Source organism: Ostrea edulis, chromosome 5 (assembly GCF_947568905.1).
Source record: "Ostrea edulis chromosome 5, xbOstEdul1.1, whole genome shotgun sequence".
NCBI classification, from domain to species: Eukaryota; Metazoa; Mollusca; class Bivalvia; order Ostreida; family Ostreidae; genus Ostrea; species Ostrea edulis.
The window spans coordinates 54,102,198-54,127,757 of NC_079168.1; the positions used below are offsets into that span (position 1 = coordinate 54,102,198).

Consider the following 25,560-nt stretch of genomic DNA (forward strand, 5'->3'; position numbering starts at 1 on the left):
TTGATATCAGAAAATAATTTTTTGATATCAAATAATATAATTTTTGATATCAGAAAATGACTTTCATTATTTGATATCAAGAATTCGAATTTCTGATATCAAAAAATGATTTTCTGATATCAAAAAATATACTTTTTGATATAAAAAAAATGATTTTTTGATATCAGAAAATACTTCAAAAATATTAAAACGGCGCCTCATAGCACACAAAGAGGCAGACCACCTCCTAAATGTGCAATGACGAAAGGATATTTTGTAAACATCGTGCTAACTAATCATGTAACTAATTTATCCCATGACCTTGTCACTGACCAGGGTCCTTCCCTTGTTAAATTTGTTTTTTGTATCCGCAAATAAAAATATTCAATTTGCAACACGATTTACTTAATGCTATGGAAATTAGGATTTTATTTGTCTAATGCGAAAGAATTTTGCAAACGAAGGCCAAGATCACAGGCCATTAGTATTCATAAGATGTGTATTTATATATGGCGGGGATATACATATCACCCTAAGTTACTACACATCTTATGACGTATTGATAGAAATTTGGAGGCCTGTGATTAAATATGTTGAATCTTGTCTTAATTGTCTCATTTGTATGACTCCTAGCTCCTACCTCCTTTGTGAAACTGGGATATTATGAATATATATCGCCACACTTTTGATAATATTTTTGATATTCACCTTCCTAAAGGTCAAAGAAAAACCGGACGGTCATGGGATAAGAGCTTAAGAGGAAAAAACACTTGACACAGTTGTGGGTTTAAAAGAGTTGCCTCCCATGTAGAAATATTGTATTTCCCGCCATTTTTTCCATAAATTTGCACTTATCATATAGGCCTAGATCATTTAACAAATATTGCCATGTAAATTTGAAATGATTACTTTGTTTAAGATATATAAGGTTTGTTTAGAGATATTTTTAAAAAATATATTTGCAAAATTTTTCTAATAATCTTGCAAGTTTAGGCTCGCACTGAAGCTTCCTAAGTTTCAAGATGGACGACTGTACGTTGGAAAAGCTCGTTGTGAAACCAGGCAAATTACTTCCAAGTTTTGATAAAAATCACCTTGAATATGAAGTAACCGTACCAAGTAGCGTCCAAAAAATTAATATTGATCCCCTGACGAGCGATTCTGGAGCGTCTTACTGCATATTCGTAAGTTGAATATGTATAGGTTGGTGCACCTTCGGAAGTTGTTTCCCTTTGCTAGGCCAAGCTAGGATCAATCAGCATAACATTCGCTATTTTCCACATATAAACTTATCAATTGTTTAGAGGTAATGAATAAAAGCAATTAATAGGCATATTTTGCTGATTTTTTCCTGTTAATAGGTTGCCCTTTGGCAAGCAATCACAAAACGATACAAAACAGGTCCAGATCCAGCACAATCTCTGTTTTAAAATAGTTAGAATAATCTGTGTCTCGGGACAGGCCCTCCGGGTCTTTAGGACATTATAATTTTAACGATAGAACATTCTATCTAAATCTCAATATTTAGCTATATGTACAGGATTGGAACACTTCCCCTATAAAGCGATATTTACTCGGGGGAGGGGGGGGGGATGTAAAATGCGATTATCTCTCTTTAGCAAAAGTACAACCAAGAAAAACCCCTGAAGAGACTACAATTCTTTGTGTTTCATGTGAAAAGAAAAAGTGCTGAAATGTCTGATTCTTCTGCAAATATAATAAATCAAAACAAAACACTCACTATGTGCATTGGATTTCAGCCTCCTTCCCTCTTCTTGACTGCATTGTCAATTTTATAGACAATTTGCGTTATGTTGAGTGACGTGTGTCGCACTTATTCAGCATTGCATGGAATTTGCCATTTGGAAGTGTTTCCAACCTGATATATAGAGCTTTATTAAACTAAAATTTGAAATAGTTTATATTGAATTTCATAAATGCAATGTTATAGCCAAAATGTCACATAATAATTTTGAATGTGTTGATACTTTGAACTAATGCTACGATAACAATGTTCTTATTAGAGCTTATAACAATACTATGTCGTTTTAAGAATTTCTTTTGTGTTGTTAACTGTCCACTACCCTGTGTTTTCATTGAAGCATGGATAAGTATGATGATTTTAGAAAGATGGAATCTGATTGCCCAATCATTCTTTTGATCTTCCTTGACTTTTATTCTACACATATTATGCTGAAGATTGGATAACTGTTGCTTAACAACATAATAATCCTAAACATTTGATAATAATTTTGAATCAAAATTTTTCCTAAGTTTAAAGTTATATAGCTTAATAAAGCTATAATAGCTAAATATAGAGATTGTACTAGACCTGACAAAATTTTCAGAAAACATTTGATGTGGTGTTAATAATTACAGGTAAGTAACAAAATAGCTGAAGGAAAACTAGAGTTTAAGCCAGAAAAAGAGAGACACCTTATATGAGTAAGGAAGTCACCCACTGCTGTATGATTGCATCAGATTTAGTGTAATCATCTATACTCACTATACATGTATATATATAAACTTGCAGGTAGTGTAGAGAATGTTGACAAGATAAGTTGAAAATCAACAGTGTGTGATTATTTTTTTCCAAACTCTCACAGAAATTAATTTAGAAATATTTGTCTATCCAATTGATTTATAAGGAGAATTTATCAACTTGTATTGATTATATACTTATTTCCATTTTTAAATTTTGCTGTGTCTTAATTAGGGTGGGGATGGTGGTAAGGATGTTCCCCTTAAAGAGGGTGCAGTGACAGATGTAAAGATAGAAGTGACTTCTGAAGATGGGACCATCAAACATTATTTTATACACGCCAAGAGATTGTCAGCTAAGGATGCCTTCCTAAGTGATCTGGAACTGTCTGTGGGTGATCTCAATCCAGAATTCAATCCTGATGTCTTCAGCTATTCTTGTAAGTGGCACACACATCTTATCCTGATGTCTTCAGCTTTTCTTGTAAATGGCACACACATCTTATCCTGATGTCTTCAGCTATTCTTGTAAGTGGCACACACATCTTACTTTGTATGAATAGAGGGAGTTTGGAGAGTTCTTACCTCCTCCATCACAATGTAAAAAAAAAAAATCCTAGATCAACATGCATACATGTTCAAAATATTGCATGTAGTTTATGATAACATTGGAAAGTGCCACCCCAAGATAACATTTGCAGTCTTTGGGCAAATGACAATGTAAAATTATCATGTCCTACTTATAATTTGACACTAAACTGATTTGATTTGAAAGCACATTTTGTGTTGGCGTTCGTTATAGCAAGGACCTCTGAACTAGAAGTACATGGGCAATGTTTGGAACATACTGATATAATGAGAAAATATCTTTAAAACCCGTGCAGATGCTCGATTATAGTACATGTAAATACATTATTGGAATGCAGAATGTGTTAATGTATCATTTGCTGCCATCTGCAACTTTTGGTAACTAATATTGCTGAAATGTGTTCTTTTAATAAAAGTGTTCACATCAGACAGTCTAAATACATGAACATACATACATCTAACATGTTTCATGATAATTGTTATATTTTAGTTCTAAAATTTCTTTTTTATGCCCCAGAGATCGAACATCTGTAGGGAAGATTGAAAATCTGAAGGGCATATCGATTTTGTACATTCTGTCATTCTGTTTTAAACTTTAACCTTCTTAAATTAAACTTTGAGCTAAAGAACTTTTCAAGTTAGAAAACTGATATTTAACAAAATGATAAAAATACATTAGAGCTTTAATACTTTCTTTTATCAAATTCTTCAATTTCAACCATTTTTATGATGGAAAAAATTCAATGTACTTAAATTTAAATGGATTGGGATCGGTAGTAACATTGCATCAGTATCTAGGATCTAGAAAATCAAATGAATTGATTAACCTCAATTTTTTCTGTTTTGTTTACTAAAATCCCTTCAATTCAATGTCTTTTCAACATTTATCATTACAAATGGTCACTCTCAGGGGCATTAATGTGTTTATTAAACACATGTTGTTTTTTTTGCTTTAAGGTCTTCTGCCTTGTAATGTTGCCCAGGTTGTGCTGAAACCAAAGGCTCCAGATAACAAAAATGTGGTGCTAGTCTGTGGTGAGAAACCAGGCACCCCGACAGCACTGAATGTAGGGGAGACAAATGTCACCATAGAGGTGACATCAGCTGATGGCTCCAACAAAAAGGCAAGCATTCTGGGATATATCTTATTAAAATCAATGGTTCAGTATTCATGGTTTACAACCATTTTGAGGTCATCATGAGCATTCTGAAGCAGTACTAGATAAATTTCATGTTTGCTTAAAACCAGTACAGTGCTCCTTCGATATATTGCCCCCCCCCCCCCCTTATAATGCCATATTGCTTGAAAGTCCTAAAGAACAGATTTCTCCCCTTGCTAACACCCCTGTCATAATGCCAACCCTGCATAATGCCATATGCCACTGATTTTCACAAACAAATGGTCAAATAGTAAAATGTTATAGGGTTTACCCTAGTTAATAATGGTAATTGTCTCACACCCATCAATAATTACACCTGTACTTTGATAGCAGTGCATTGAAGCATGACCAGCTGGACAAGGTATGTAGGTGGTCAGGTTAATTACAAATAATTGTTGATTTAAACTCAAGATACTCTAAATGTTTATACAGAATGGAGCCCAATAAATTTATGGAGTTGGATTTCTTTTGACTGCTCAGTGAATTGTCCATAATGGTGAATTGGTTATACTGCCACCCCCGCTTTATTGCCCAAATTCGTGTTGAACAAAAGTTGGCGATATATCAAGGGGGCACTGTATATGCAGACAGACAATGTGTATACAGGCTTATTTTCACCCTGTGTTATTTTGACCCTTCTACACTTAAATGATTTTGCCCCATTTTAAATTCACCCATACATAATTGTGTTAAAAGAGAGATAAGAGAGCACAGTTTTGTCCATTCTTGAATTCGCTCACTGGCAATGAATGTGAAAGGGGTGAAAATAAAATGGGGGGCGAATATTTCCCTATGTTCAGGAGTACACTTTTACACTCTCCTTGTAGCAGATGAATGAATTTTAAATCAAGTGTTGGGTATTGTGACATATTTTCTCAGCCATAAATTTCTGTGAATATCTGGTTCAGAGTGAAAAAGGTAGTCATATAATGATTCTAACTAAGATAAACCTTCAAATTTGCAACCAATTAAATGTTGCCCAGCAAAAGGTGAAAGATAATACCAATGCAAGAATTTGTGTCTCCATGAAATATCAATATGTGTCATTCACAGATATTTTGAAGACTTGATGTTAAAAAAAATTGTCCTGTGGAAATTTGCAACATATCTAAATGACTGCTTATTTTGAAAGGAATTGTTAAATATTTTCCCCAAATGTCTATATGGATTAGCATTTTTCATTCATACCATTTTATTATGAATTTTGATTTATTTGTGTAAGAATCAGTGCATGTACCATCTTTGCAAGCCAAGTGTGCACATGCATGATTGTGACAATTTTTTGCTCTGGAATCTATTCCGGAGGCATCAAGTTTTTTACCTGTCTGTCTGTCCGTGGCAAAAACTTTAACCTTGATAATATCTTTTACTCCATAAGAGTTACACCTCTCATATATGGTATGCATATTCCTTGTGGCAAGACATTTCCATTGACACCAAAATCTTTGACCTGGTGACCTTAACATTGACCTTTCAGTTTGACCTACTTTTATAAAATTCTGATATAAGCTATATCTTTTAAATTTTAAGAGGTACTGTGTCTTTATTAAGCATATGCATTTTTTGAGAAGAACTTTCCAACAATACCAGATTTGTTGATTTTGTGACCTTGACATTGACCATTGACTTAGTTTTTGGAAATTTTAAGAAAAATCTTTAACCTTGGTCATACCTTTTACAACAGGGAGGGGGGGGGGGGGGGTGGTATAGCGTTTAGCTTGTCCCGCCTGTCTGTGACAAAAAACTTTTACACTTGTCATGTGTTACATCGTAAATCGAGGTACAGCTTTCATATTTGGTATGTGTATTCCTTGTGGCAAAACCTTTCCATTGGTACCAAAATCTTTGACCTAGTGACCTTTACATTGACTTTTTACCTACTTTTAGGAAATTCTATTATAAACCAATATCTTATAAACCATAAGGCACTGCTTTCATATTTAGCATGTGCATTTCTTGTGAGAAGACCTTTCCATTGATACCAAATGTTGACCTTATGACCTTAAAATTTACCTCTGACCTAATTACTTTGAACACTATTCTCTGAAATGGACATCATGATCAGTGTTTCACAAACACATCATGTTAATCATATACATGTACATGGAATTGGAATTCCTAGAATACATATATAATTTCACTTTGAATTTGAAAGAAGCAAAGGTTTGATTCATTATCAAATTCCATAGAAATTTTTTTTTTCCAGACTTATGTGTTGGATGTGATTAGAAAACAAATTCCAAGATTTGTGAAGCTAGTGGATGATAATCTGGCCAAAGAATTTGAATGTCCCTTTACTCTGAGTGCTTTATATAGGCCTATCAGCATCCAAGGAGGTAGTCCAAAGAACACATACTCTGCTCCGAACATTGACGAGAAGACTCGCAAAACCAAAATTGATCCCCTTAGTGGAATGCCATTGGGAAAGGACTGGAGAATTGTAGATTATGAGTTAGATAAAAAAATTGCAGTTGCATTGGCTACAATTCCTCTCACTAATGGAAGTAAGTTTAAATCATCATGCTGTGAATTAATTAATTTTTTGGAGCCGCAGTTTGCACATCGTCAGAAACCCACGGTTGATTACACTTAATTTGTTCCTCTCTCCATCACCTGTGAGTCCATTCATTCCTACTCGCTTGTTTTCATGAATAAATATTTAATAAAATATCATCCAATCAAAGTAATCATTATAGTAACGAAACTCTTCTGTTTTTAAAGGTAGCATTAACTTAACTTTGCTAACACAACAGTTTTATACCAAACTTGGGCTGAAAGCATATTGTTGATTGGACAAATTCGCTCAGGATGTACTATGAGCACCCAATCAAATTGCCTAATTAATTATTCATGAGAATGAGCGAGTAGAAATTAATGGACCCATGGGTGATGGAGAGAGGAACAAAGCGTAATTAACTGTTGGTTTCCGATGATGCAGTTTGCATGGTTTGTCAAATTGTGGGCATTCATTTTCCTGGCTTTGCCACTTTAGTTGATATGCAAATTGATAGAAAGGATAACTTTTATTTCCTCTTGATAAAAAACTGTTTCATTTGATTTGATTGGTTTTCTCAACCCTGAAAATTACAAAGATTGGTGTTCAACGAATTAGGATATATATAACACCAATATTAGTATTAAAAATTATAAATGATTGCTTCATTACATTCTGAATATTACCACCGTAAATTGATACCTATACTACATGTAGTTGTGGAAATGCATTCAATCATAGATAGTACATTAAGACCATGAACAAGGACTGTATAAAATTGTATCTTTAGCAGGAAGAACAGCAATCATTGATTTTATACAATTTTGTCTTATTTTAAAGAGACTTTAGATCCAACAAAGTTTTCTGAACTGGCAGCTGAAATTGAGAAGTGTAATGTTGTTCTAGCTGTGGAGGTAAGAAGATATCAATTTTAATCCACTGCACCAAATGAAGCACAGAACATATTTTGTAAAGTTTAACATTATTCTTATTACTGTGTTGTCTGTGATTTTGGTGCATTTTGTCATAAAATGCATGGTTTTGTTGATATGAAATTTGGTTGAAAGTTACTTCATGATCTTCATCTATTAGTAAAACTTCTGCTTTGTTGCTCAACCAAAACACAAAACAAAACAAACTAACAAACAAGCAAAATCCCAATGAAAATTGGTGTTCATTGAATAATTATAAATCCAAAGTATTTAATTTTTGACTATATATTGCTTTTTAGCCCACCTGAGCTGAAGGCATCTGTCCGTCCATCCGTAAACTTTTCACATATTTTACTTCTTCTCAAGAACCATTAGGCTAATTTCAACCAAACTTGCCATAATGATAAAGCATGGTAAAAATAATTCAATTTTGTTCAAATGAAGAATCATACCTTTTTCAAGGGGAGATAATTAAGAATTGGTGAATTTTGTAGTATCTTTTAAAAATCTTCTCAACAACCACTTGGCCACTCGAACTTGGCATAAAGTATCCTTGATTAAAGGGGATTCAAGTCTGTCCAAAGGAAGGGCTATGCTTCCTTCAAAGGGGAGATAATCAAGAAGAGGCAAAAATAGGGTGCAGTAATTCAAAAGTCGTCTTCTCAAGAACCACTGGGCCAGTAAAGTTGAAATTTACATAGCGTCCTGGCATAAAGTGGATTCAAGTTTGTCCAAATTTCAAAAGGGGATCAAAGGTTTATATGCAGATATACAAAAAAAAAATCAAATGTGTCATTTTCACTAACTTTATGAAGTTTGGGTAACCTTAACACTTACCAAGTTTTGTGGAAATGGTAACTGATGTAAACAATATGACAGATGTCAGAATGAATATAGGAAGCAGATGTGTAAAAATGGAAAGGTGCAAAAGTCACAACATATGCGAAACATAAATTCCTCGAAAAATAGCATGGAGACGATCGAGTCAAGTGACACTAGGTACTATGGCCGTGGAAGTGCTGTTGATCTTGTAAATGAAGTAGTAGCTCTACCACATGGTTTGAAGGAAGACCAATTGTAGACATAGACATTCTGTCTGAAGCTATACATGTATCGTGTATTAGATATATGCATTCCACAAATATAAGAAAAATATGAAATTTTGGTATCCCTAGGTAGTGTAAATTCAAGTTTGTTCAAATTTTTGCCTCTGTGTTGACGGTCAGGACCACACTAGGAGATCAGAATTTTACATGGGAATACATCTATGTAGGGAAACATCTTTAAAAATCTTCATGTCAATAACAGCAGGGCCATGATTAGTTAAACTGATATGCAAGTATCCAAACGGATGGTAGTTCATATTCAAGTTTGGTTCATATCAGGGGCCCCAAGGGGTAGGATAGGTCCACAAAAGGAGATCAAAGATTTATTTGGAATATACAGGAAATTTATTAAAACAAATTCTTTTCAAGAATAGCAGGGCCAAATCAAATCATCTCCAAATGCAAATGCTTCCAAATTGTGTGAATTCAAGTTTTTGAGTTGACTTGCGTAGCGAGCTACTCCTTGGCATCGGGTCCGTCTTGCGGATTCACTGCTTCACTACCACCCTAACTCATATGCAAATGAATTTAGTTCGATTGGCAGTGATTTAAGTGTGATGTTAAGTTATTTGTTAAATAAAATCATTGCTGTGCACATAAAATTCATAATAATGTCAATGGTACGAACACATTGTTTGTGAAAGAATATGAAAATATTATAGAATCAGTCATCGACCTAGCAGGTCTGCAACTGAATACAGTTGGGAGAAGATGAGACTCTGAGGATATGAAAGCAGACACTGCACGTTTTTCATTGAGTTTAATATTAGTTAACATGGTTAATAAAGTTATGTATGATATATTCAAATTTTAGCCAAACAATAATGGTGAAAGACTTACGAAGTCTATCGAAATAATGATATTTTTAATCGCGCATGAATATAAGGAAGGGGAGGGTTAAAACTTGGGTTAGATGAATAAAGACATTGATATGTTGCATTTAACTTTCCATAAAGATCAATGAACTAATTCTAGCAGAATTCTGACAAAAATATGTCTGAAAATTAATTAACAAATTCTATATTTGCTTTGTTTAAATAAATAAACAATGAGTGAGTTAACATCATTTACATACACACGTGGTGCATTTTTGTCGGAATACTTCATGTAAACAGAACGAAGGATGTTTGAAGACTTCAAAAAGAATAATTTGTATCGATACCTGCTACAAATTGTGTCTGGGCTAGCCGTTACTATTTTGTCTTTTGCGGTAGGCTTTGATATTTGATATGTACCAATAAGTGATCATCTCATGCAAATGTGCTGGGTACCTTAGATAGTGACCTTTGATCTTGAACTTTTATGATCACACAACTTTTGAAGCTTTCCAAGTCAATATGTCATGTTCCTAGTTTGTTTCCTATCTAGTTAAGTATAATACTTATGCATGTACATTTTGTTTTACCATGCTATAAAAATACAGAATAAATCTGCTGTATATAACCCCCCCCCCACACACACACACACACACACCACCCCTTGTTGGAAATTGTGGACGAGTCGACACTGAGGCCTTTGAGGCCCTTGATTTTATGCTCCTACAACTATAGTGGGGGAGGGGCATATTTTGTCCTTTCTGTCTATCTGTTCAAAACTTTAACCTTGCTTGTAACTTTTGGATTGTAAATGATAGGACATTCAAATATCAATATGTGCATTCCCTGTAACATAACCTTTTTTATGGCACTAAAGTTTTTAACCTTGACTTAGGAGTTTTATCTACTTGTAATAAAACCTAACCTACCTGGTATTCAATATCTCCTGTTAAAGTAGAGCTTTTATATTTTGTATATAGATTTCTGATTGCAGAACTTTGGTTTCTTATCATGATATTTGATCTTATGACCTTGACTTTCTCCAGAACAGCAAATTCATGTTAGTCATATTGGTATAGAGGCATCCCCATGTTATGTGAATTCAAGTTTGGTTATATCATGACCCTTGGTTATATCATGACCCTTTAATAGCTTGGGGCCACAATATGGAGTAAACATTTTTCTTGGGAATAAAGGACGAAAAAAATATGTTTAAAATTACAACAGTTGAATAACAGCAGGACTAAGGTGACTCAGGTGAGTGCATGATGTTGCCCATAGGCCTCTTGCTTTCCCATCATACCAAGCATCTCACAAACAAAAAATACATTTGTAGGCTTATCCGAATAGTCAGATACTAACTAATTACACCTTATCCCTTTTCTGTGAGAAATGATACCATAATTGTGGAAATTTCTGCAATTTCTTAATTTCAGTGAAATTATAGGCTATAGACATGCATATATTCCTCTACAAAGTACAAGACGAAGCAACTGATATGTGGGGGTTGGGGAGTGAATTTTCCCCTTGTGTATATTTCCATGTTTATGGTAGGTATACCTTTGTTTGTAGAATTACGGGTATGCATGTACATGTATGTGTGACACTACATTTGTATCATGCTAAGTTTTGATGAATGAAAATATGGCTGTTTTTTGTATTTCTTTGACAGGATGTCACAGACAAATTTAAGAATGTGATGGCCTCTGTCAAGCATTCTGTGGAGGTATGTACTTGTACTTAATTCTGTTCTGTCAGCTGAAAAGAGAAGAAAAAAAATTAAGAAAACACAGTTGGAATGATTTGGTCATTCAAAATAATCTTTTGAATTATGACAATATTTTCACCTTTTTTTTATTTTAATAGCTACTTTATGTCATCGTGAAATGGGCTTCACTGCAACAATGTACATGTGAATGATGAAATATTCATTTCAAAAGATATCTATATATCTTCAAGCAAAATTTGATGTGAAAGTTTTCTTCCTATGCATGTACATGTAGTTGAAACCACTATAAACAGACTGTTAGGGCAAAGATTATTTATGGGAATATAAGTCGCTATGATCATGAAAATTTGCAAGTATTCAAAATGTTGTCTAAAATTGTAGGTAAGAAAGTGGGAGAAGAACTTGATTCAAATATTTGATGAAAGTGATGTGGGCACTCTGTGCAAAAATGCAGAGATTTGTGTAATGAAGTACTTTTCCTCTTTACCCAAATCAGGTACGGTTCATAATTAGGTGAATAAAATTTTGACATGATACAGGCAAGGTTTTAAAAAATTTAAAGATTTTCTCACCATTTTCTAACAATTGAGTGTATATAACTTTGTCATGGTTATCACTGATATGATATTCCAGTCAACATTAAATGCATGATGTATTGTAAATCATGTGTACAAGTACATAATTTTGATAGTGAAGAATTTTTGAAAATCTTATGAACTACCAATAACCATAACTTTGTTTAGTTTTCATGTAAGTATTTCATCATTATGGTAGTTTGGAGATGTTGGTTCATTGAATATACCAGCAATACACTGAATATACCATCATATTAACCTGATAAATATGTATTTTGCACAGGACAATCTAAACAATGGCCCCATGGTGAGAGGCCACTGGATTTTTTGGAGCAGGCTTCTTTTAACTATGCAGTTGCCATTAAAAGTAAACCAAAAGATGCTTCGCTACACATGAAACTGGGTCAGGTGCTGGAGGAAAGATACTATACAGAAGATTTGTTTGGTCTTAAAAAAGAGGTCAGTGACAATTTGTGGCCCAGATTTTATGGTATGTGTATGCATTGTGAGTTTTTATACCCCCCGAACGAAGTTCTGGGGGTATATAGGAATCACTCTGTCTGTTTGTCTGTCCGTCCGTCAGTCCGTCCGTCTGTCTGTCTGTGCAGATTCGTGTCCGGGCCATATCTTCTTTGTTCTTTGACTTAGGCATACCATATTTGGCACACAGGTAGATCACCATGAGACGATGTGTCGAGTACCTTCATGACCTCTATATGACCTTGACCCTTGACCTTAAGGTCAAAATTGATTATAGGGTTTTGACATAGTCATACCATAAGACATGGGTGTATCACCATAAGACTATGTGTCATGTACATTCATGACCTCTTTATGACCTTGACCTTTGATCTCAAGGTCAAAATTATAGGTTTATGCCATGGATTTGTGTTCGGACTATATCTTCCATTTTCTTCTACAAAGGCATACCATATTTTTACACTCAGGAAAGAGGTAATTTATACCTATTACCAACACCCTTTGGGATATTGGGGTAAACGGGGGTTATTCTTAGTGAGCATTGCTCACAGTACATCTTGTTAAATATAGCTGACTCTTTATGGCTAGAACTTCAATTTCTCAAAGTTTTTGATCTCTTGAAGTGAAATTATTATTTCAAATTTTCTTTTCTGAAGCAAATTTACTCATGATATCTCAGACATCCAATCTCTCAAGTTCTTAATATCTCAGACTTCTAATCTCTCAAGTTCTTGGTATCTCAGACTACCAATCTCTCAAGTTCTTGAAGTGAAGTCTGGGTCCTTTAATTAAAAAAGTTTATTGTTTTTCACTTTTGATATCTCAAAGTGGTGGTAGCATATATTTGTTATCAATCAAGGGGGTAATTATTTCTGCTTGGACCTTACCTGCAATAAAGGTAAATGCTTGGGACCATGTTAATATAGCTGTTTACATAGACGATGCAACATTGTTGAATTGGTCCCAAGTGTATTGGTTTGGGGATAGGTAAATAATAATTGTTAATTGTAAAATTTCAATGATAACCAGATAGTTGTACAATGCTGTGTGATTTTGGAAAGTTTCTTTTGACTTGATAGGGAGACAGGCATTTTGGGAAAATAATTTAAAGAGATATGCCAATCAATTCTCATAAATGAAACGGTAAGTTTTATCCCATACCTATGCTTTGTTTTGGGGATAGATAATTAATTATTTGATACACCAGTTTCGAGATAAGAGCTTTTCTGTGTAGGAGGTACATTTAGTGGAACTTTTAAAGTTGGGGAAAACATTTTGAGATAGCCAGTCATTCGGACTGACAAGAAGGCAACATAAGCCAGTCAGAAATCTAAAGTCACAAAATAAAAAAAAAAAATAAAAAAGTACACAACATTTATTTCCTTTATTAAATTTCCTTTACTAAACATTGATATACTTCATAATTACATTTACTCAGTCTCCATTTCTATGCTTGTGAAATCTCCACAGCTCCTTGGTTAAGAACAGAATTTTCATGATCTCTTGTAGAAGAGTACCTGTATTTTAATGAGGCGACGATAAAATTTTGTAAGCGGTTATTTAGTACGCAGCCGGCAGTCTGTCAATGCAAATATTGCATGCCATTTTAACACCATCGAATTTTAACCATTCCCACCCCTCTGTCCAATTGTGTTTGAATTCTCTTTGTCGAGATCTTTCGTATTTAACCTTGTCTTCATCTGTTAGTTTACATTTTTTACCTGGTTTCGCTCCAGCTGTAAATTGGGCCACGCAGCTATGCTTGTTTCGCTTTCATCAGCTTTGATCTTGTTTAAAGAAAAAAGTTTTACGCAATCACATTTTAGTTTTACAAGATAATTGCGCTGAAAAATGCGCTGATGCTTGCAGGAAACAAAACAAAAACAAAATACCAGGCCGGTCATTTGGACCGACATCAATGGCGTTTATACCGGTCGCAAGCATTTTTAATCGGTTTTGCCGGCATGACCAGTTTTCCACAACTCTAAACTTTAAGTACCTAAGTCGGACGGAGTGGACCTACAGTCAGTGAGGAAGACGATAACATATATTAAAAGCGGCTTCTGTTTAAATGTGTAAATACAAAATACTTTTGAAAGATATATCTTACTAAAGTGGAAGCATAAAAACAATATGTCATATTTGCAAGTAAAATCCTTAATGCGATATGTATGAGCAACAAAATAACATGTTATAATAATGATTCCGTGTATTTAACTACTCCTTGAATACTTCTTGTTTACTTAGTTTGTGTATCAGTCAAATTCGGGTGATGAAACTATGTATGAGAAACTTACTGAGCAGATTCACTTATGCAGTGATGAATATTTGTTCCACTCCCGCATGTAAAAAATTGTTTCGCGCCTTATTATGTAAGAGAGTTCTCCAAAGGGAAATGATTCGGACGTATCTCGAAACCTGCATATTGTACAATTGTAACCACAGCTGGATGGCTGTACAACGCTGTGTAATTTCAAAAAGTTTGTTTTTGACCTGAAAATTCTCATAAATTACAAATTTCACAGCATATTATCACAATCCCGTGATATTGTTAATGTACACTACTGCTTAAGTACTATAAAATATGACCTTTAATTTCCAGATTTAATTTAATCCTCGTTTTCTCAATCTCTCATAGTTTTTCAAGGTCTCTTGAACTTTCATCTTCACTAGCCAAGGGTAATGATACACAGTGAAAGAGAAACACTGTATTGTCACCCTGGCTAGCGAAGATGTTAAACTTTGAGTTACTGAGAGTCACCTGTAAAACCATACTCTTAATAGGGTTGATGTGCTCGAAAGGTTGTTTTTTCATTTATTGAAATTAGTCTGACAAACAAAAGAAACCCGATGGTCATTCTGCCATATGGACTTGTGAATATTAGATGTTACTTAGCCATATATGGAATAATTACACCCCCTCCCATTGTTCGATCTTGATTATGATGCATTTAAGTTTATTGATATCAAATCTAATTTATTTTAAGCACACTCGTTGGTCAATTTACAGTGTATCTCTAAATGCTCTGAAAACTGTTTATCTATTATGGTTTTAAACAGAGGCATATCTCTAGAAGCAATCATCTTCACAAGTCAAGGGTCATTGATTTGTTACCTCAAAAGGTAACGAATCAATAAACCTTGACTTGTGAAGATGGGAAGCAATTAAAAAATATCACATATTGATCAAATTCCAGGTAGGGCTCCAGACCCCCTATCATTCACCCCCCCCCCCCCCCCCCCCTTTGAGTGAGATCATCCCATGCCTGTGTATTAATTATAAAGCTTAGAATATCTGAATGCAAATGTTATTCTAATAATATGAAACTTTACGTACAGGAAGGTGGTGAATCTTTGCCTTCTTTCAACTTCGAAGCAAAAGAGAGTTCAAAAGAAGAGGAATGTGCAGCAATTTGTCAATTACGAGGAGTGGACGCAGCCACTGCCCCAATAGCCCTACAACTGAAGGCGATCGATGAGGAATATCACCATCTTGTGAGCAGTGGGCAAAGCGGCAAATCAGACCATGTACAGGGCTTGTATGTGTGGAAATCGAAGATGGCATCTCAGGTGAGAAATTGGTCTCAAACATCAAGTAATCTAGAAAAATTGCTGGAACAATTATAAAAATTGAAAAAACATGATAGGGACTTTATATTGCTTATTCTTATATTACATGAGGACTTGATTTAACGAAATTGCCATTCAGTGACAGTTCATGAGAATGTAAAATAATGCAAATTTGCGATTAATGATTTAAATCTATCTAAACTAGTGATGAATATAATTTCCTGAGTGAGTCATCTAACGATTAACTTTCACCTATCAAAAGAAGTTTACAGTTCATAATCAGAGCTATGAAGAGTTATTCCTTTAAATTTCATCCGTATAGACTTGCACATTAAAGTTTTACCCAATCATGCAATTTTTAATGGAATTATCATTTAAAGTTACCGTAGTTGTACTGGTTTGAATTCAAATTTACACAGGAAGGGATGGCAGCCCAAAAAGCACAGGATGAGGAATCATCCCTCGGCCAGGCTTACCTGAAATATATGGATGCACTGACCTTGGATGAACCCAAAGCCATTTACAACTTCCATGTAGGACGCATGCTTGTGATACAAGGAAACTTTGATGATGCAGTGAAAAGACTCGAAGCTACTCTAAACTGGAATCCTAAGCACCAATTTGCAAAGTAATATGAAAGTCTGTCTTTTTGCCTTGAGTTAAGGTAGCTATTGATAGCTTGCCCCTAAAAATCCAGCCATTGAATTTTCCTCAATTTTGTTTATTTCAATAGTTGGACTTTAATTGTCCTAAAGCATGTAAAAAAAATTCAATACAAGTAATCAGATTAATTTTGGGGTCTTGTCTTCAGATTCTACTTGGGACTGGCACTGGCTCTTCAGAAGAATGGACCTGGTGCTCGGGCCAAGGAGACTATTACCTACCTCCTAGAAGCCATGGAAACACTACTGACAGAACAAACAAATGCAGCTATGACCTCAGATGACCCCAGGTAGTAGAGGTTTCAAAAGATGATAATACAGTTAATCAAAAGTACCGTTTCTCTTATACAAGAGGGCAAATGTTTGTCAGTATTGATATTCATGTTCCAAAAGGTGATGCAATCTATAACATGAAAAATTAGAGAACTGCATTTGAATAAAGATAATGGTACTTCATTGCAAGCTGAAAACTAAAAGTTTTAGAAAATACTGGGTCCATTGAAAGATTCATCATAAAGTCTCATCATATGCTAAGCTGTGTCAGAAATCTTGCTAGGTTTAGAAGAAAATTTTTCATTTTATTGCATAATGAATGCAAAACAAGCAAGAAATATATTTGTTAGTCCTCCAGATATACTTTGATACTAAGTTTTAATGTATTTTTATTGCAGAAATATACCACCTATATTACATTCAGATAATTTGTTAAGATCATCAAATGTTCATCTCCTAAGAGGAATTGTAAATTTAGGAAAACTGTTACAGAAAAATACAGATGTAAAGGATTGCATGTCACCAGAGCATGTGTTTCATACGTAAGTTACCAGAACACTGTTTCATATGCAAGTCTAGTCAAAATAATGTTAATATCATGTCTGTCTTTTGAACAGGATTAAAAAAAACATTGTAGTGCAGAGGCAAAAGACAGAAAGCAATCCTAGAAGTACAGTGTTAAATTCCTTACAATTTTATTATTATTCTGTTGAATACAGTTATATAATATGAACGCAAGAAAAGTCTTTTGTAAATAGACTCTTTCTCTCCTTTTCTCTCACTCTCAAATTCATTTTCCCCCACCTCCCACAGCTCTGCCTTGCTAGCCTCCCAGGTCCTCCCCTACATCTCTCGCGGCGACACCTACAAACAGCTGGAGTGGGTGCTGCTGGAATCACACTCCAATCTCCTGGACATCCTCCTCAAGGACCCAGTCAAAAATGCCACCCTCATTGAACAGAGGTGTCAACGACTATCTGCCCTTATCATGAACTCCACACTGCCAATGAATGAGGACCTGCTCAATCTTCAGGAACAGGTACTGCTATTGTCTTGGACAGACTTATCTAGGGAAACTTTATCCATGCATGTTCTAACTTAACACAAATAATCCATGCATAGGTTTTAATGCACAGCTACACATGTTTCATGAGTCTGTTGACATTGATTTATCTGTGCCAGCAGATGAAAATCTGTGTTGAGAGATTGTGGACAAATACCGTATAGTGAGTTTTTTCCATGGGCCTAAAATTTGGTGATTGGCTGGCTCAAAGATTTGCTAATAATTTTACTGAAGTACAATTGGGTGCATATTTGGCGAGTAAAATTTTGGTGGAAAGCTATCTAACCGCTAAAATAAGCCAAATTTATCACCCTGCTATACAGTATAATCAATGAGAATGCTTCTTTAAACCTCATTAGAAATTTTTTTCGATCTGATTCATGTGAATGCCTCTGAATTGTAACTACCAATCTATGTTTTATTTTTATAGACTTGTCAGAAGCTAGTCAGCCTCAAGCCCTGCAGCAGTCTGTCCCTCTATAGGCTTGGGGTCTCCCAGTTTGCCAAGTATGAGAATTGTCCCCCTGGAGACACTGCTAACAAAATCCTGAAGGAAACCATGACGTCATACCAGGCCTGCATTAGTATGGAGGGAAAGCCTGCATCAGGAGATCCACCAGAAACACTAACAGGTAGGGGGCGGGGATGGAGGGAAGGAAAAAAGTGAGGCATGGATAATCTTGACCATGGATAAAGTTACTTAAATTGTATATATCTCTATTTCATTGTGAATATAAGTGTCCCTAATAAAAGTACTTGTTCTTAAATTTGGTATCTGAAATAGTGAAGCTAGAGGAATTACTTGACAAAGATTAACACAAAGGTGTATTTTGATATGTGTGTATAAGAGATTCAGTCAGATTAATTTACAATATTTTAAGGAAATAATGATTGGGAATGCGAAATATTGGTATGAGAAATAACTTTGCTGTATGTGTATTGTAGATTTACAAGGCTTGATAAGAATTTATCTAGGTTTTTAAAAAAAAAAGAATACACTCAGTTTTGGGTGTGTGGCATGAGGAGTATTAGCCCCATTAGGACAGCTCTAGTCATGAAAAGTATTATTGTTAAGTAAACATTATTTTAGGATTGGGTGGGTCATCATTTTTATGGCATGAACATACTGATGAATTTAAATCCCTTTATGATGGAAAGAAATTGAACTTCGATAATTAAAGAGTAACGACTCTTCAACCATGAACACGCTTTTCTTTCTCAAACCAGAAAATTTCAGCTTATCAATAAGTGATTTTGTGATTTCCAGTACTAGTATTTGTTAAAATCTAATTTTCTGAGTAGAACAGCAGTGGTGGCAAGACAAAGTGAAGGCAGAAGAGGAAGATCGAAAGGCAAAGGAAGCCAAGAAAGCCCCTCCACCAGCTGCCACTAAAGGAGGACCAGCCAAACCTGGACCCACTGCTAGGGGAGGGGGTGCAGCTGGAAGGGGAGCACCTGCTGTACGAGGGGCACCAGCAACCAGGGGGAGAGGCACGGCTACTACACCCGCCAGAGGTAAGGCTAGATTTCATAAATTCTCTTTGGATCACATTGTGAAAAAAGGTCTGATGTTAAATTGAAGTTGAGAATAATTTTTTCACTATTTTGTAGGAATCAGTACCAGACTTTGTATGTATTGTGTAGAGACTCCTGTTTTTTCTGTTGTTTGTAGAGCTTAATGACAATGAAGGATATTTTAGTCTGTCGTACTCTAGAACTGTGTAACTGTAACAGATAGGACTTATTTAGCATGTTTATTCCCTGTGTGATGGTTATTTCATATACATCATCATTAATGATGCCATAAAAGGCAACAAAAGGTTAAGGTCATATATGTATGGCGTTTCTACCATTTGTTTCTAAAACTATTTTTTTCACTTCCTCGATATGAAGAGTTGTGTGATTTTCGAAATAGGTTCAGATTTATATTGTAGTAATATTACTATACTTCATATATCATCTTGGTTAGCTCTGTGGTTAGATTACCTAACTAGTAATGCAAGGGTCCTAGGTTCGATCTCTGATTGATCTTCTGATTTTTCTCCCTTCCTTTGCTACAATTACTTAGTGATGTCCATATATACAACCTCCTGTAATGTGTAAGAGTTTACTTTATATTTTACATGCCTCAGCCAGGAATTATCAAAATATGTTAACTCTATCATACCCCATTTTAAAAATTTATTTATTGTTTTGCAAACATGGCACATGACTTTAAAAATACTTTGAACACAATTTAGTTTCATTGTTAGGTAGATTTATCATATACTTGGTAATGATTATGCAGATGTTGCAATGTGCGATAGGGGTGACAGGGTTACAATTGCCAATATCAACGACTGGTCCGAATACCCAAATCACATATCAGACTGGGTGCAAAAATACATATCAAACTGGAAATCGAAAATTTCCCATCATAAGTAAATCAATGTACCAAAGTTTTTACCAGAATTAATCATTGTATCAAGGTTTTTAAGTCACCTGAGCGCAGAAAAGGAAGGTGTGTGTGGGGGGGGGGGGGGGGGGGGGGGGGGGGGGGGGGGGGGGGGGGGGTGCAGCTGATGTGATGAAAAGAATCTCCCATGATTTGTGGTTTGATATCCAACTTGTGTGTTTTCTAACCCTCGCCAAGGTTCAGGGATAGAAAACACACAATTTGTTGGATATAAATCATATCAAACCATGGAGATCCTGTATTTATTAGTGTACATTGTCAAATATCCAATAGAAGATAAAACAAACTTTTACATAAACTATTACTAAAATGATTATATTAAGTAAAAGGAACATTCAAAGTTTCATTAAAACAGGTTGATAATTTTTATGTACTATTTGATATTAACTCTATTTCAGTTACTTTTCTCTTGTAATGGAATTGGAGGGGACTTGGAGGGGGGGGGGGGGGGGGATTCATTGCATGTATAACACCAATTCATGCATCATTCAGGATGAATGTGGTATTTATAAATACCGGTATTCATTTTTGTATTCAGTTGTGAAATGCTCTTGTATCAAGTAATTTTGATGTTTGGTATCTTTTATAGGTGGTGCTACTGCAGGAAGAGGAGGATCAAACAGAGGTGGAGCTACTGCAAAGGTCAATTTTAATACTTGTATCATTAAATAATTGATATGAAATGTAATTTATGTTTTAGTGATAATAATAATAATTATTATTATTATAAATAATTGATATGAAATGTAATGTATGTTTTAGTGATAACTGTGAGGGTTTTTATACACTTGTATTTTGACCAGGCATATCATGATACAGGCTTCCTGTCCATCCATCCATCTGATAGCTTCTTTAAGGTTATCAAATTTGGTCAGTTGATGCATCTTGGGGGGGGGGGGGGGGGGGGGGGGGGGGGGGGGGGGGGTTGTATTGCGAATCAAAAATAGTTCACTGAGGCCTTCTGAAATTATATGGCTATACATACTCAAATTGTTTTCAGATCATATCTTTCACCTTTCAAAAGTAGGTCACTGTAGTCTCATTTTGGAATTGATGGTTATCATGTCTGGATCAGATCTTTCTGACTGTGGTCAGCGGATGATGGGGGGGGGGGGGTTAAGGTGCGTCACAAACCAAAAAACCAAGTATAAGTCACTGTGACCTCCTAGAACTTCTCAAATCATGCTGAATCCTATATCTTTTACACTGTGAGGCCCGGGACTATCAAACTTGGTCAGTTGATGCATCTTGCGGGTGATGCATCACTGTGGCCTCATTTGAAATTTTATGGCTATGCATATAAAAATTGTGTTTGAATCATATCTCTCACACTATGAGGCTTAGGACCATCAAACTTGGGTCAGTTAATGCTTTTTCAGGAGGGATGGGGGTGGAAGAAGGTGTGTTATGATTCAAAAATAGGTCACTGTGGTCTCATTTTGGAATTACAATTGACAGCATCACAGCATGCAAACATACATTGTAGATATACATCATCAGTGATTGAGATAAGGAAAACACTTAATGTGACAATGACACATTGCTAAGCAGAGTCAATGTGACATTTCTAAAATTAATGTGCCACATGGACATTTAGAATGACAAGTACATTCTCAACAGTGCATCTCGAGTATAACCATGGCCAATGTTTTGTTCAAATTAAATTTCTCTGTCATCGGTTTCACTGTCATCTTTTTCAGGTCTTTTTTCCCATCATGTTCAACTTCATCTGTAGACTCCACTGGCTTATTTGGGTTGTGAAAAGTTTGGACTTTCTTAGGGCATATTTTTTTCCTGTAGCATTTTTCAATTCTGTTGGTGTTAGATGTCAATTTAATGATATAAACCAATCAAATTATGTTTTACTGTTTAATTAGAAAAATCAAAATTATAATCGCGCTTGAATAAAGAAAACTTGATTACATTGATATCATGCAAGCCAATGGTGGAAAGCTCAGAGTTTGAAAATATGAATGTAGATTATATGTGCCAGAACAGCTCAGATTATTCAATATCTATGCACCATTTATTAATTTACTGCGACTATGACAAAGGGCACACTGTTATCCCAATCACTTCATCACGTACATGTAGTTGCAGATTCCCAGCAGTGCACTCTATTTGTATCTATTTTTTAGGCTCCTGCTGGAAAAGCGGCCCCCGCACCAACAGCACCAAAAGCCCCAGCAGGTAAAGGCGGGCATCAGTGTGAGGCCACACCCTCTGCCAGTAAGGCTGGAGGTAACATAGAATGTCCCAAATCTTAACTTTGCACACGAAAGTTACCTGAAAATTTAATTATTCTTTATTGTGGAAGCAGTTTTAGTCATATGTGATACTATTAAAATGTTTTAACTTATTATAACAGTATATACTGTATGTACTACAATTGAAAATAGTAATTGTTAGTTTTTTTTAAAAAAACCCCATTGTAAATATACTACTCATTAATATGCACACTTGAAACATTTTGTGTTACACATACATAAGATATGGGTTTAAGTATCTAGTCTGACTTCAATACATCATTGCACAGTTTTCTAACAGAAGGCTTTAAAAAAAATTAATAGATAATTATGTCTGAGAGACATAATGAAATGGAGAAATTCTCCAACTTGATTCCACCTTTATAGCCACAGCACCACCAGCTCAACCCAAGGAGGAAACCAAACCAGAAAACATACCAGAATCAAAACCAGCTGACAGTAAACCAGCCCCAATCAACCAGAAAACTTACCATCCAAGACTTGGATTGGCCAGAGCATATAGGTCATCTGGTGATATTGACCAATCAAAGAAATTCTACAATGAAGTCATGGTTATGGCACCAGAAGTAAGCATTTATTGGGCATGATCGATTCATGGGAAATCTTTTAAAATGATGTTACAATATTTTCATTGACCACCATACCTACCACCTGTAATATAGGTTGAAATTTAACAGATTTTCCTTTCAAGATTCTTCCCTTTGTATCATTATTGTGAATTGTCTAACAGTGTATTTTGTGCATGATTCATTTTCCATCCTCAAGGTCCATGATGCTTGCATCGAGTTAGCAGAGATGTTGGCAAAGTCAGATCCCAAGGGAGCTGTAGATGTATACTGTAAATTCCATATTTCTGATCCACCAACTTTTGATGATGGCTTCATTCTTGGTGAAATTGTACGTCTCCTGATGAAGGCTGAGGACTATGAGGATAAGAGGCTTGTTAAGAACATGATTCTGTATGGAAAAGTTTATGGATTAGGTAAATATGAACAACATACACATGTAAAAATCTTGCTGAGCCAGAATGGAAATACTTGCTTTCCCTTTGTGGTCCACCATCTTGAGATATTATATAAATTAAAAAAATGGCATTTTTCTGGGTTACAAAGAGGAAAACCAAAATTTTGATACGTTGTGTATGCTGGAAAATTCTGGTCCCCATTTGATTTTTACTCTTTTCATCCTTGTTTCTTTTGAAAAAGCAGAATTAATACTGTTAACTTAATATTGTTAATAGCTATTGAGTTGAAATGAAATCGAGTGAATTTAAGGTCATACAAGTAGGTACATGTATATGAGCAAATTTTGTAAAACTTCATAGAGTTTCTCAGTACAGTAAAACTCTGATTTAACAAATTTCTGTGGAATTCTATAAAAATTTGCTGTACATTTACAACGAATTTCGTAATTCAAATGTAACAAATATGTGTTCTACTTGTATATAGAGTTGTAACACTGAAAGCAGCATTTGATTTACTTGCGTTTGTATTATCTCTTAGAGAAATCAAAGATTTAAACTAGAAAAGCTCAACAGTAGATGCACATTATTTGTCCTCCATTTGTGTGTACATTCCAATTTTTTCATTTCTTTTTTTTCTTCTTCTTTTCTTACAGCTGTTCTAGAAAAATATGTGAAAATCTTAGAAGAAAAATTTAAGAACAAGATTCTGCAGGAAGTTTATGCAGGTGTAAATGGAAAATCTGTGGATGACCCAGATATGCAGGCCTTCTTTCAATTTAGATGCTGGTTGTAGTATATGATCATTAAGATATAGCTGAAAATTATGACCAGGGTATTGAATTCTGATGGACAGACAACTGTAAACAGTACTGCACTTCCCAAGAGAGCAGTTAATAGCGAGCATAATAGACAGATATACACAGGTCCAGGGCCTTTCATTGTCATTTTACAGAGGAATGTATATGTCTTGGGTTTTTTGTTTTTGTTTTGTTTTTTTACTTTAATCTCATTATCCATTTAATATCAGTAAATAGTTTTTTAGTGTTTGGTTATTCAGTTTTTAAATGTGTGCATGCATGCATATCAGGTTATATTTCTTTGTAACAATTTTTTATTTATTTTTATAAAAATAATTAAGTACTAATGTTTGTATCCAGAATGAATTCCCGAGATTATCTGCTGTTAAAATCTATTGATGAGGTTGCCTGTGATATAGATGTGCCAAATGCCTCTGCATCTTTGTATGCGACTTTCTTTTTCCAAGTCTGTGATTAAATTTGTTTTTCAAAACAAAAATGATTTTGATGATTTATTTAAAAGGAAGGCCTCAGTTTTGTATGATACCATATATACTCGCCTATAAGTCGGTTGTATTTTTTAAGGTTATTTTGTAGGATTGCCATTGACCCGCTTGTAAGTTGGTACAAATTTTTGTCAGAATCGGTTGACAATTTCAAGTCAATGCTCTAGTGTTTTTACCTATGTTTCAAAAAATATTTTGAGAAATTAATAATTATAAGGTGCTCAATATCCAAGCCATATCTGTTTTGGGGTTTAAAAGCAACCCTTGATCTATTATGGGCAATGATCACTTGTTTACCTAAGCAATTATGGTCTCCTAATTACCAGTACTGGACACCGTGTTTACTTAGTGGCACGCGCCTCGCGAAAACTGTTATTGTGGGATTCCGGTATAATTCATTGTATCAACAATCAAGTTTTTAAGAGTCAAGAATGATGATCTAAATTATCTGTTAACAATATTCGATCTTTTATTAAATATATTTCAGCCGGTCTACATATGAATATTTCAATATTAAATGTTCGTAATTCAATTTTACCGATAAACGTTAGATTAGTTGAATTGAAAGAATTGGTTACCGGTATGTAAATAATTTTTAACTAGATAAAAATATGTAAATACTTGTACTTTATACATAATTTTAAAATACATAAACAATACGATA

General features: G+C 34.8%; 1 protein-coding gene across 4 annotated transcripts; it reads left to right on the plus strand.

The window, feature by feature from the left end:
• Positions 1-845: 845 nt before the first annotated feature.
• On the plus strand, positions 846-24,889 carry LOC125651820 (uncharacterized). Of its 4 annotated transcripts, none has more exons than XM_056164840.1 (21): positions 846-1,163; positions 2,696-2,900; positions 4,006-4,172; positions 6,415-6,712; positions 7,543-7,616; positions 11,228-11,281; positions 11,666-11,780; positions 12,143-12,318; positions 15,679-15,909; positions 16,329-16,537; positions 16,721-16,861; positions 17,243-17,386; positions 17,658-17,883; positions 18,338-18,539; positions 19,210-19,422; positions 19,519-19,536; positions 20,952-21,004; positions 22,501-22,552; positions 22,996-23,195; positions 23,395-23,611; positions 24,247-24,889. In XM_056164840.1, exons 1-21 carry the CDS (start codon positions 1,002-1,004, stop codon positions 24,384-24,386), a joined length of 3,297 nt encoding a protein of 1,098 aa, XP_056020815.1. In that variant the 5' UTR covers positions 846-1,001; the 3' UTR covers positions 24,387-24,889. The 4 variants fall into 4 exon arrangements, with proteins under 4 accessions (XP_056020815.1, XP_056020816.1, XP_056020813.1 ...); XM_056164838.1 differs by having other exon boundaries at positions 852-1,163; positions 22,501-22,603; XM_056164841.1 differs by lacking the exon at positions 19,519-19,536 and having other exon boundaries at positions 850-1,163.
• The last annotated feature ends 671 nt before the right edge of the window (positions 24,890-25,560 follow it).